The sequence below is a fragment of the Microchirus variegatus genome, assembly GCF_963457635.1.
Source record: "Microchirus variegatus genome assembly, chromosome: 19".
Lineage (NCBI taxonomy): Eukaryota > Metazoa > Chordata > Actinopteri > Pleuronectiformes > Soleidae > Microchirus > Microchirus variegatus.
The window spans coordinates 6,753,208-6,767,421 of record NC_139820.1 but is presented as its reverse complement, the minus strand read 5'-3'; the positions used below and the strand labels follow the sequence as shown (position 1 = coordinate 6,767,421).

General features: G+C 42.2%; 1 protein-coding gene across 1 annotated transcript; it reads right to left on the bottom strand.

Annotated features, from left to right (window-relative positions):
- Positions 1–1,366: 1,366 nt before the first annotated feature.
- sirt7 (sirtuin 7) lies at positions 1,367–4,410 on the bottom strand (the record flags this gene model as incomplete). The annotated part of the gene is made up of 10 exons (XM_083905663.1): positions 1,367–1,568; positions 1,691–1,797; positions 1,890–1,970; positions 2,237–2,473; positions 2,678–2,770; positions 2,871–2,949; positions 3,033–3,103; positions 3,187–3,291; positions 3,507–3,644; positions 4,306–4,410. The coding sequence occupies 10 exons, from the start codon at positions 4,408–4,410 to the stop codon at positions 1,367–1,369; spliced, it is 1,218 nt and encodes a 405-aa protein (XP_083761789.1).
- Positions 4,411–14,214: the final 9,804 nt, after the last annotated feature.

Genomic DNA, 14,214 nt, shown 5'->3' with positions numbered 1-14,214 from the left:
TTCTAATAGAAAGCCTTTTGACGCTGAAATACAAGATGCAATTTTTAATAATACTGGATCTCCCTGAGACAAATTAACACAAATTATTTGGCAGCATCCTGTCAAAACCAACAAAAACTTGACACCTGATACAAAACTAACTACTGGAGAAAAAAAAAACCCATCAACTTTGCATTCGTTCTTATAGAGATAAATGTAAACAAATGAGACACATAATGTAAACATAAGCAACGACTTCAGTAAACCAGAGTACGGCAGTCGATGAGGAGTTCAGGAATTAAGGTTAAAGTAACTTAATCAATCCCCTTAGGGGGAATTTGCCCTCTGCATTTTTTTTACACATCCCTCCCAATTAAAGCAATAAACGTCTGATCTAAATGTTTTAAAACTCTTAGTGAAGGTGATGTCATCATCACGTCTGAATTTGCTGTTAAATCAACACCAAGACAAAATTTTTCCACTTATACGTGGATGTCTTTCACAAAACCTGGTGTAATAGACCAGTTGCAAGCTAAATACCTATTAAACAGAATTAAAGGTGATATCCCACCAAAAAGAATCATTCAGCACATAGTAGTGGTTATAAAACTCCAGACTGCTATTCACTGTTACATTGTGAAACATTAGATTTTCAGTATAATAATTTCATGGTTTTCAAACACATAATTAGAGACTAAGGCCAGTTCCTTAACTAATGAGACCGTTCACACTGGCTGCATGACGCATGCATTTCCCCGCTTCTCTTTTTTTGGAACGGACTTTCATGTGAACACAGCACCTTACAAACAGTAAACAAATACAGCGAAAAAGATCTTTCTTCACAGTTTCAGCATCTATACTGTATGTGTCCCATATGTCACAAAGGACAGCGCATCCTGTTCCTGTGTCAGAGTTCCAGAAATCCAGCGTTTCAGTTACCGTTTCAGATGCGCTGCTTCGTGCTAGTATTCAGTCGAGTATTTAACAATAACAATATCTCATGATTTCCAAAGGCAAACTCTTTGTAAACATACCAGACGCAGCAGGAGAGCAGGAGACGCTCCCCTGGTGTAAACAATAGACGAAATGGCAAGACCACAGCAGAGCAACGCCGCTGCCGCACTGCACACACATCCAGCGTGACACCAGGCTAGCTCTGCTGGCATTAAGATAGCAGGATAGGAAACGCATTTAGCATAACATAAAACACTCCCAAATCCTGCTGATGGTGTAAGTTATGTAACAGGTATGATAATATTGCACCAAAGAAGATAAAACAGCACCCTAAAAATGTTAAGTCACGGTCCTCCTCAACGTGGGACTGAAATCTGAATCCCTTACTGGGATCAAATATGAGGAGCTGTGACAAACCGTCCACGCTCGCGGTCTACGAAACCGATTTTTTCCGATTTTTCCGTCCTTTACCGTATCCTCGGCCGAACCAGCCGCCCTGCACGGCTGCGTCTCGTCCCGCAGTGTCGTCCGCGTTGTCCCGCGGCCTGTTCTTTGTGCTAATGACCTCGCGTTTATGACTGTCCACCTCCTCGGGTCGGAGCGGCGTGGCTAGACTGAAGATGGGATCCTCAGCCCTGATGAGACAGAACAAGAGAAACGGAGCAGTAAATAGTTTGTCTTGTCTTAGTATTTTAAGTATCAGGCTTATTTTTTATAACGCTGTATTTGGGATATAAATACTTCATATGGTCCTCACCTGTCATACGCAGGAATCGGACAGTTCAGCTCTTCTATGAGGAGGCTCATGACATCGTCGCACTTACCATTAATCTTCAGTTCCGCCAGATCATCTTTCGGCGTCCACTGGAACAAACCCACATTTTAAATCAGCCGCCGAGCAACCGGTTCTTCATTTCATCCATCTTAATTTGCATCTCGGTAAAAAGCAACTGTACCTGAAGGTTAATGATGTAGAGCTTGGGCCTTTTACTTGCTGGTCTGTTCATGCACCACAGACAATTGTATTTCTTCAGCACCTAGAGGAGCAGCAGCCAGAGCACAACGCACTGAAGATGATGCTATAATAAAATAAGCTTTTAACTTATCCTACAGCATATTTCAATCAACTATCATCCTGATTTTAAAGCTGCAATATACTGAAGTTAACAGCAAAATATGATACAGTCAATATAAATATGAGTAAATCCCATATTCATATTATAGTATTAGTATACTATATGTCCTGCATCTTCATCTTCAAAAGACTACATTCATACAATCTCTGTGGTTTATAAAAACCGACCTTAAGACTGGAGCCCAAGCAGAGGATAACGTCCGCCATCTTGGCAGCCTCTGCCGCCCCCCTCCAGTTGAGCGGTTGCTCCAGAGTCCCTCGTTCACCGAAGTGCACGATGGTGTCCCTGAGTTCGCTGCCGCAGTGGCTGCACCTGCGGCCGGTCCCGTGTCTGTGCAGCGACGTTCGCTCGGTCACGTCAAACAAGCGAACGTACTCCCTGACGGGGGAGCAGGCGACGCACACCTGTGGATGAGATACAAAACGCTTTAACTCTAATGAAAGCACTTTTCTGAGCCAAGCATTGATTGTTTCAGCTTCTTGAGTGAATATTCTTAATTTCTTTCAAAGAAATCATTCAAACTGAATCATTTTGGTTTGTGGACAAAACAAAACGTTCGAGAGCATCGTCATTTCCAGGTTTGACAAACAGTGATCAACGGTTTTTACCTCAATGAACATGTTTCCATGCAGCTCAGACAGGGCACTTCTGGGTAAACCACTGCGCAGGTGAAGTCCGTCGCAGTTTTGCGACACAACGTGCTTCACCTTCAGAAGAAATGCAGACAACATTCAGAATAACCACTGCACATAAATCACAGCTAATCTCCTCCTACTCATCGAAATGATGAATCCAAGTCACACTAACCATATTTTCTTTATGTAGCATCCTAATACACATGTGTGTGAGGGTCGGCTCTGCTTTACTCAGGTCAGATGAACTGGTTGTAAAGAAAAATAAGACCAGAAAGTGAGAAAAAAAATACACAGCTAATAATCACATCATGCCTCTATAATTTCACACCTGACTGCCCGTCCCTTCTGTAATTGTGTCCACACCCCATTAGGACCCCTGTAGTCTGGAATAGAAGCTGCCTGAAAGGAAAATAAAAAAAAATCTTCAGTCCTGTGACAGGTTACAAAGACAAAAGGACGTAAAGATGCAGAGTTTTTCATACCGTACTGATCCCAGCACCAGTGTAGACCACCAGGTGATTCGCTTGTTTCACTGCCACAGCCAGCTGCCTCACTTTGTTTCTCAGCTCTACAGCGTCATCAAACACCTTGAGGGATGACAGCAAGTTCACATGTTTATGAGGTTTATGAGCACACACGACTGAACAATGTTTTAGTTTTGGTGTTGTTCCTGTTATTATTCGGCTTCTGTTTGATCTTTACAGACATAAACGATATATAATTAATTGTACGCTGCGTCTTGCCTCAGAGAACAGGTTCTGCCAAGCCTATCAGACCTGACCTGAACCTTTGTCAGTCTCACCTCCTCCTGCTTCCTCTTCAGCACATTCCTGCGCACTTGTCTCTTGCTCAGCTCCTCCACAGTGTCTTTGTGCAGCAGCAACACGGCAGCCTCCTCCTCTGACCTCTCGGCCTCCGGTTTCTTCAGGACTCGTCCAACCTTCAGAGACGAAGCAGAGATGGCGTCAGTTAGCAATGCACTGAAGCAACACTGAAGCTTCGATACGTGCTTCAAACCCTGAACTAAAATTCCATAAAGCCACTGCTTCAAAGCTACATATCATGCAACATGTTGCCTGAATGAATCACCTGACTGGTTCGTTGTCCAATCAGATAATGTCCCTCAATTCAAATCCTTGAGCGTAATCACATAATCATCCCCTACCATCGTTTAAACAAGCCATATTTTCCCAGCACTCGCTCCTCAATAACACAACACACACACATCAATCTGCATTTGCAAATATAACATAATATTCAGTCTTTGTGTGTGTGCATAACATAATTTACAAAGCAAGGATACTTTAAAAAGGGTGACCAACGCAAACACGATTCAGAACAAAGGTAAAGTAGTTTCTCCAGCGCTGCTCACTGAGGTGTGTGCCTCCTATTCACCAGCTAGCCTGCCTAATTTAACTGCAGCCTTGCACTTTGAAGCTTCGAGTAAATTATTCATTAAATTAAACTCATTTTAGAAACAATTGGTGTTTCAGTGCTAGTCGCAAAGGCTAAATTTGCCCCTCACTACTCTCAATTACTTTCAGTTGTAGCTAGCTAGCTCGTCATTAGCAGCTGTAAATGCGCTTTTCTCAGGCTCTTACCAGTCTGAAGACATTCCTCTCGCTCTCCCGTTGTATTATTTTCGCCTTCTCTAACGCTTTTCTTTCAGTTCGCGAGGAAACACCGGTGTCCGCGTCCTCTTCCATTCTCTATTTCAACATCAGCTGAGAAGCAGCCACTTTTTCAAAACAAAGCCCATTGCACCAGAGTGAACGACATCCGGGCCGGATGTTGCTCACTGTAAACATGAAGCAACAGCAGCGCCCTCTGTAGCTGGGCGTGTGAACAGCGTCTTCATAACAATAACGTCCATTCATCTGACATTGGCGGGTATAAGCAACAAATACGGAAAATATAAGGGCCACAAAAAATAAAATAATAAAATAAAATAAAAAAAAGTAAATAAATACTACTACTACTACTAATAATAGTATATACTCTGAGCAAAATCTGAATTCTGAGGAAGAAAAAAAGGTCTGAATTTTAATTTAATCTCTGAGATTATGAGAATAAGGTCAATTCTGACTTTTTTCCCTCAGAATTCCAACTTTCATCCATCACCCCTGCCTTTTAGCCATGACATGTAAGAGCAGCTGGTCAGCGGACCTCTGAGCTCTGCCTGGACTGTGTGGCTTCAAGCGCTCGGTCAGCATCTTTACAAACTTCACAGCAACATTAAAACTTAAGAAGTATTTATTGTCCAAACGCATATAAATAAATAGCAAATAACAGCATATAAAACCGGTAAGAAATCCATCAATCAAACCACAGAAAAACAAGGATTACATATGTTTTGGCCGATTCCAGTATTCTAGGAATGGTTAGTAATAACACACTATTGAAGTATTAGCATCGGTTAACACAAAAATCTAGTGCTGCGATCTGCGTAAGAGCAAAAGCACTCTAAACTTTACTGTCTGTGTTTGGTTTAACCAGGCACCTGAATATAAATTAAGTGAACAATGAAATGTGGTCCTGACCTGATAGTGAGGGTTTAACATAGGGTGAGTATGAGGAAAAACACAGAAATGCATGTAATGCAAGTAATGGTCACTTAGGATTATGGCTGCATCCCATTTAGGCAGTTACTGGGACCTTTGCACATTGAATGAATGATGGCCAAGTTCCATTTAGCTTCCCTTAGTTTCATTGTGCACGCTTCACTGTCACACTGCACTGCTCAGTAACACCTTTAGCTTTTCTTGCTACAACAATATAAAGAGTGGAAATATGACATAAAAGAGACATTACAGCGTATGACAACACTATAAAGATATTGTAAAATATAGTGCTATACTTATATCATCTTCTATACATCTTCAATCCCCTGGTTGGGAATCACTGCCATAATGGAACGGAGCCATCAAGGACATTATTCATTACAGTCTGTTTTCTGTGTAATAAAAACGAAATACATGACCCTTCAGGTGCAGTGCACAGAGCTCGTGTTTTTGCAAACAAAACACTTTCCTTACCGACATCAGCACAGTGACGGCAGCAAGGACTGGTTAAGGACTTCTGTTGCAGACTGAGCGGCTGCAGTGATATTTTATCCTCACCTCAAAGTGTCCAATCAATGTGAAACTACTCTGGAGTAAGCGCAAGTGTCGTCTTAATAATATTATTTCCTGGCAGAAAAGAATGAAAAAACTCCTTGCCCAGCACTCCAAGTATGAAACAAAAAAAATGTGTTAGTCAGCAACAGGCATCACTTTGTGTCCCATTTGGATTTGGGGGTTTGAAAATTCTCAAAAGATTAGTTCTACAATAGCCATGAAATCACAAGAGGCCTTATTATGAGTCCTCACTGGGGCCAATTAGGAAAGTGTCATCGGGGTCTGGTGGAGTTAGTGCTCCTGCGGACCCTCAGAGGATTTGCTCTGAACTGTCCTTGTTTGGTTTCCAGCGTCTGCCTGCCAGATAATCCAGTCTTGCGTACGTTCTTCGGCACAACCTCGCAGTCTCTTTCTGCTGCCACTCGCTGTTTCCTGGGGGAGGAAGAGAAGGAACATTTTAGTCACTGATAAAGCAACAAAAGAAATTAATAAATTTATTTTACCCTATGGTCCAAGATTTTCAGTTCATTAAATGTGACAGTTAGAGGAAAAACTCTGAAACTTTTGTAGAGTCAGGAATTTTTAATGTACTCAATTTCTCCAAAAAAGCGTGACGTGACTCAGCACATTTGTTTTGCTTTAATCGGAACCCGGTACTTTTTCTTTTAGTACCTGCTCTGGCGAGGTTCCAAGCTAACTGAGCTGATACTTTACGTGACGTCGTCAGAGTGCCGTCACAGGAAGAGCCATCAGTGGGACGCCTGACACAAGAATCGAACCGAACAATGCCGAAGTGTAAATCAGGTAAAAAGCCTCAAAAATCGCGAAAACTTGCATTAATCTCCCAACAGTTAGCATAGAAATGGCTATTATCTCAATATTTTACAGAGGAGTCTGGTGCTTTATGGACCAAACAATTAATCGAGAAAATAATCAGATTAATTGATTACGAAAATAATGGTTAATTGCAGACCGAGTGACAGTGTCAGACAGAGTCTGTGCTCTGGTCATGCAGGAAGTTTAGATGCACAAAACACATGAAATCACGGACAACCTAAATCAAACAAAACAGGCGAACTCACGTGATCGTTTTCTTTCTCTCCAGTGATTTCCGTGTTGCAGCCGACAGGCACCGTTTTTCCGGAGGATGTCCGCTCTAAACAGAAACATCATTGCACATGATGAATTAGTCTCTGTACTAGCCACGAGCTATATTATGACAACTCACTACATTAGCGATATGTACTAATAACGATAACAGAAAGGAAATGTACAGTAGAGAATCGATATCTCAGTCTACTTTCAGTTATTAGATTAACTTAAGTACTGCACGAGGAAAAATAAAACAACATTATCTTTTTTTTCCATCACAGCAATCATGGGGCAGTTTGCAATGCTGGAGCCACAAAGGTCTGAACAGTACTACACATGATTAGATTTGAATGTTAATTATTAGAGCTGGATCATAAAAGCTGTAATTAAAGGTCCAGTGTGCAACATTTATGGCGCTTCATTAGCAGAAATTGAAAATACAACCCATAAGTATGCTGGTATTGGTGTATAATCACTTTGAAATTGAAATAAAAATAAGTCTGAGTCTGTTCTCATAGAAAGCTTTGACGTCTTCTTTGAAGCAAGAAAGAAAGCTGCTGGAGGTCTTCTGTTGTGTCACGTTCAATGTTCTTGTTCGTTGTGTTCCTTGTGCCCACACCTCGCCTAAGTAAAGGTACTGTTCTCAGTCGAAATGCAAGCCTGACCCAGGGCTTTACCGTCCCCGAACCGTACTGTACTGTACAACACTAAACCCAATGCATTAACCATTGAATTACGAAATAGCAGAGACTGGGACAGTGGAGAGCCTTCTGAATGAATCCTTTGTTGAAATGCTGAGGCCAAAGGAGACCTCCGTTTGTTGCACTCTACATTCTCACCATTAAATGCCACTAAATTGTACACACTGGGCCTTAAAAGACTAATATTTCTGTGCAGCTTTGACTCAGTGGTGCACAATCACATTAAATCAGATGTAACGCTGCCACAACTACAACAATTTCCATTTGTATTGTGTCTATTACCATTTATTGTGATGGTTTCATCATCTACACTACCGTTCAAAGGTTTGGGGTCACTTTTGGGGTCAATGTCCTTTTTTTTCAATGAATATAACATTAAATGAATCATAAATACACTCTATACATTGTTAATGTGGTAAACGACTATTCTAGCTGCAAACGTCTGGTTTTAATGGAATATGTACAATATATGTATAGAGGCCCATTTCCAGCAACCATCTCTCCAGTGTTCTAATGGTACATTGTGTTTGCTAATCATGTTAGAAGGCTATTGGATGATTAGAAAATGCTTGTGCAATTATGTTAGCAGAGCTGAAAACAGTTTTGCTGGTTCTTTGACGAAAGCAAAAATCATTATTTCTAATCTTGTCAATGTCTTGACTATAGTTTCTCTTCATTTTGCAACTCTTGTGATGAATAAGTGTGACTTTTAATGGAAAACACAACAAAATTGTATAGGTGACCTCAAACTTTTGAACAGTAGTGTATACAAAGAAAAAAAAACATACTTCCAACAAGGTATGATTTATTCCAGCTTGGAGAGATGTTCCAAGAAGGTTACCTGTCGTCTGTGTTCTCTCTCCTGGGCAAGGTCTCTGTCCCAGCTGATGAGCTGCATCCTCTCTGCACCCGACAGGCTGAAGAAAATGTCGTAAAAGTCATAGCGCGCAGCGCGCAGCTGGAGAGGGAGACAATTACAGGATCAATGGTGGCTTTAATTAATGCACGCAATCAACACAGGCCCTGAACATCATAGGAAACGCTGGTATTTTCGGTTGAGCGCGTCAGCAGAACAGGTGGATCGAGGTCTGATCTCAACGTGCGTAGCAGACATTTTGACGTGTTTAGTCAAGAAAAGCTAGTCACATAGTCACAGTTTATCGTGACTATCTAGGAGTCGTCCAGGGAGTGGATCCCTTCCTTCTACCTCTTTCTTTTTCCCTGTTATAAGGTTTTTTTTTCCCCTGATAGTTTTTCCTTACCCTGATCGAGGGTCGAAGGACAGAGGATGTTACCAACCCTGTGAAGCCCAGTGAGACAAACTGTGTTATGTAATTGTGGGCTGTATAAATAAAATTTGATTTGATTTACACCTTTGCTTTTCCTGGTGTGACCCGTTAAAATGTCTGCCGTGAAAATGGCAGGAACGAACATGGCCATTGGCACAGTAACTGACAATAGAGGGAAATGACTGCTCAGTTGGCAGCGTAGAGGAAATGCGGAAAAAGATGTTAACAGTACAATTGTCTTCATACCTGCAGAAAAACCCTCTCCTGCAGTAAGAGGTCCTGTCTGCTCCTGAGCTCTGCTCGGCTGGAGCTCTGCAACTGCAGGGCACACAGGAACTGCTGTGTGTCCTACACACACACACACACACAGGCAGAGCTGTAATCTACACACAGTCAAGACAAGACAATACGAGTGCTGCTGTACACAGACATTGTCTCTACTTACTCGGATGGTGCGCACCAGTTGTGCCACTCGCTCTGTCCTCAGAAGCCTGCGAGTTAGAAAACCCTTGACGGCTGCCAACAGCAGGGGGCGACAGTGCTCTGAGATTGGGCTGCAGGGCTAAGGAAGAGGATGAAGAGGGGAGAAGGAGTGATGGGCAGGGTAAAATAATAAGGACCAGAGGGGAACGCAGAGGAGAATACTAATTCCATCAATGACAACCAATTAATTTCCCATGAAGAACCTCAAGGTCTTTTTCTTTGTCATCTGTTTAGTGCATCAACGTGAGTGGACTCACAGCTCATAATTAGAACAGGGAATAATAAGAATAGTAATAAGCTGTTGCTCACTTGTTGACTATAGAGATGTCGCGTTAAAAGGGGCATGTTTGAAATGCCGTGATATTAGAGATGACAGAGGTTACAGATTAAGACATCAAGGGTGAACTATCCATTTCACTAAACTGATGATGCGTAAAAAGACCGTGGAGTGGACACACAGATAAACAGGACAAGCTTCTTTTTTTTTTGAATCAGTGACACAAGTGAACAAATGTGATGGCAATACCTGAGAGAGGGAAGAAAAGGTCAGCGTGTCCCCGAGACGTGAGGTGGACATGGAGCAGGGGAGGGACACACTCTGTAGGAGATGGTAACGTGCTGCTAAAGCCTTGGAGAGAGAGACACAGACAAACAAGTGAAGGACAGTTAAGGTGGAGAGGAGGAATAAGAGGAGAATGCATATGTGTGTGTACAGATATGTATGTGTGCATTTGGGCACAGGCAAGGTTAGAAAATATTGAATTGGAAAGAGCAAATGAAGCAGGAGGAAGAAATTAATTGAGGGTGGAGAGACAGAGGAATGAAGGGAGGGAGCAGAGGAGGAGAGGGATGTCAGGGATGATGAGACAGGAGAGATGGAGAAAATGAATGCAGCCAGAGAGTCAAAATGATGTTGGAGGAAGTAGAAGGCAAAACAAAGAGAGGGATGAGAGGGGAAAAAGGAAGAGAAGGATAAGGGACCATTAGTGGTGGCACTCGGTGGGACGATCTGGCACTTAACCACAGACGCTCATGAATTAAACAAATTATCCTCTCCTTTTCTGTGTCAACTCCCTTGCCCCCTCTCTCTCTACCAGACAATCCAGCCAGCTTGCACTCTCATCACATCACAAATGATGGAAGGGTACAGTGGAGTCAAAAAAAGACTCTTTCTATGAAACAGCTTATGTTAATTATATAGTTGTTAAGGATACGTAAATTACACGGCGGCTGTGATTAATAGGGCTAAGGACACTGGCCAAGAACAAATACAGACACAGGCAGAAGGAGCAAGGACTCGCCGCCACTCGCCAGAGAACAGCAGGCGTCCTTGAAGTGCGTGCATGCACACAAAGACACACACACATATACACACACACACGGGCGACCATGCCAGCTCGCCTCTTAGGGATGTAATGAAACATTTATAGTAGAAACCTTGTGTGTTTTTCTAACTGAAGAGTCTGAGGGTCTCCAGTAATGAGCATGTCTGTAGTTGGTCCACAAACCAGCTTTCACTCTAAGAACACTCTTAACAGGTGTATGTGTGTGTGTATTAAACACACACCTTTTCTGGCATAAACCGTGACCTTGTCAGAACCAACATTTGGTCTGAGGAACTGTTTAAATTTAGGATTAAGATTAAATATGATGGACTGGTGAACAGTCCAGAGTGTATTTTCTTTGTTTCTCTGTGCCACATAACAAAGGAATCATGAAAACTGAATCATTTTGGTTTGTGGACAAAACGAGACATTTGAGAACATCGTCATTCATCGACACTTTATGGATCGTAAATAAATCGATAAATCAATTACTAAAATAATGATTAGTTGCAGCTCTAGTGTCCAGACAAATGGAAGTAAAATAGAGTGATTCAAGGTACATTTTCAGTATATATATATATTCAGAGTTCACAATATATTAGTTAGAAACCCTCACAGTCTATTATCCCTTTAAAAACAATGATAGAAACACTGGGTTTGGACATTAATTGATTAATTTCTTGGAGGTGACTTTGTGGAGAGTCAAAATCCCTGTTAGAGTGAATTACGGCAGCTGTACAGGAATTACATTGTACAGCAGTTTGTACAGCAGTATGTGATGCAATCGAGTGCAATAGACCCACCACAGGGTAAGGAGGAAAAAAAACCTCAATCATTTTGAAGCATATCTAGAGTTATAACAGAGAGGGTTGGCAGTTAGCGCGTTTCTGAAAAATTGAATTGCAGACTCTCTTTCATTTAATTTATATTCATTCAGTAGAGCATCAATCAAACTTGTCGATTCTTGAGAAAAGTTTGCAGATTATGCACTAATGTTCAAAAGTTTGGGATCACTTATTTCTTATTTTTCAAGGAAAAACACTTTTTTTTCAATGAATATAACATTAAATGAATCAGAAATACACTATATACATTGTTAATGTGGTAAATTACTATTCTAGCTGCAAACCAGCTATGCTAGCTAGCAACCATCTCTCTCCAGTGTTCTAATGGTACATTGTGTTTGCTAATCGCTTTAGAAGGCTATTGGATGATTAGAAAACCCTTGTGCGATTATGTTAGCACAGCTGAAAATAGTTTTGCTGGTTCTTTGACGAAAGGGCAAAATGATTATTTTGAATAAAAATCATTATTAGGCTTCAGGATGTATTAGGACTAGGAATTTCCATGGCAGACTTGACAAGTGTTAATGATATCGATAGCGATGGCTCTGATCAACTCATTTAAGACAGATACCAGGAAATGGAATGCAGCCATCATTCATTTGATTGATAATACCAGCGTTTTTCCTCCTGCGAGCTGTCAAAATGTCTGCCATGAAACCATCCAACTGACAAGGTTTGTACAAAGCCTAAGAGTTAAGATTACAGCTGCGTTTGGGTCAGATAGAGCTAAAAAAAAAGTAAAGTGTGATCTCAAAAACCTCAATATCTTGACCCAAGATTACCAATAATCGACCCTGCTGGCTGTCTCACCTGTAGTAGTTCTTCTTGTTGCCTCCTGTGCTCATCCTGCAGGGCTCTGATCTGAGCAGCATGGGCTTGTTTCAATTGCTCCTCTTTGTTCTCTTGCCTGCTCCCGCCATCGTAACGCCGCACAGCAGCTAAAACTTGATAAGAACAACGATGCACAATATATAGATATTGTCAAATGTAAAGATTAAAAACTGTTCGGATGATGATATCCAGAGAAAACCAGTCCTGGTCTTACCTCTCGGAGTGCTGGAGCAGGGTCTGACCACAAGGCTTGCTCCTCTGCTGGTATCTGGACTCTTTTCTGTGGTGTCCTCTGTTGTCGCGTGCATAAGCAGCCTCCGTTTGACCTTGGACATCCCACCTTGCCCTTCACCCCCACTCTCTGGGGTCAGCAGGTGCTTCTCGTGCACAGGATTTCCTCTCGAGTCCAAGTCGGACCCGGAGCCTTCGAGAAGCCACAGGCCAGAAGGAGTGTCCACATCGAACGACTTGTTGAGAGGCGGCGAATGAGCGGAGCTGTGGCCTTTAACCACCTCGTGGTCACTGGTATCCGACAGCACCGTCTCTTTGCATGGAACCACGGTTTCAGGTGGAGTCGTTCTGAATGCATCGGGAATTCGCAGCCACTGTGCAGCAGACAGGATACATTTAGCCGGCGGTTGCTGCTTCCGACCGCTGCCATGAAACCCTTGACTCCTTGTAAGTCCTTCTTTACCTTTTTCCTTTAATCTCTCCACAGCTAAGGTTTTGACTAGCCTGATCTCTCTCTCTAAATTAACTGCCTCTTGTTTTCCTGTCTGTACGAAGGCGGGGACATCATATACGTCACTAAAGTTTACTTCAGATCCTTTATCTTCATGCATGTTTTTGCTATTGTCAGGTGATTGTCTTGGATATATAGCACCACTGCTCTCAACAGTGTCATTCCCGTCCAAAAAGTCACATCTATTTTGACTCGGCTGCATTTCGACGTCATTTTCACTTTGCTCAGCGTGCCCGGCAGCGTCTGAATTGCTCTCAGTCCGGATGTGCTTCTGAAATTTTTCTTTCATCGTGGACTCCAGATCGGAGAACATCACTTTCAGACTGCACAGGTTGGACTCGAGCTGGTCTATGTGCACTGAACTCTTGGATAAAACGCTCGTTACATCACCTTGAACTATCAGATTCAAAGTGGAAGGCACTTCTCTGTGATGTCTTTGGTCGCTTTCCTCTTCAGCACTGTGGGCAGAGACCACAGCTTTCCCCCTTGAGGTCTGCGCTCCTTCAAAACTACCTTTGCTTTTGGCATGGACAGGACTCATACATACATTAAGTGCTGGGATAGTGTAATATTTTCTTACTTTCTGAAAATCATCTTTGGGACTGGTGTCACTCTGCTCAGTGGTCATGTGAAAGGCTTCCTGATCTGTGGAGGCTTTTGTTGACACAGGCTGTCGATCAATTAAGGCAGCGATTGTATTAGGTTCAATAATGACCTCTGGTGAACTGTTTAGCTTGTTATTCTGAATAGTGTTCATAGTCATATCCTTGGTATTCATATCTTCTTTTAAATTAATCTTTTCACTAATGTGCTCATTTTCAATCAGTCTTTCATTCTCCCAGGATTTCTTCAATGACATATCCACTGTTGGAATAAACGTGTGTCTCCTCTCCTTGGTTTTCTTCTCCTCTGCAGTCTTGTAAGGCGACTCGTCATTCTCCTTATCCGAGAGGTTTTGATCTTCTGGCCTTGTTTTTGGCTCTGGAGTCCTTTCCTGAAGTTTAGTGTTTTTGGCTTGGTTCCTAAGCATTCGCTGACGCCGCCGATACTCCTGAGATTTCTTCAGCAGAGCCTGGAGGCTCAGGC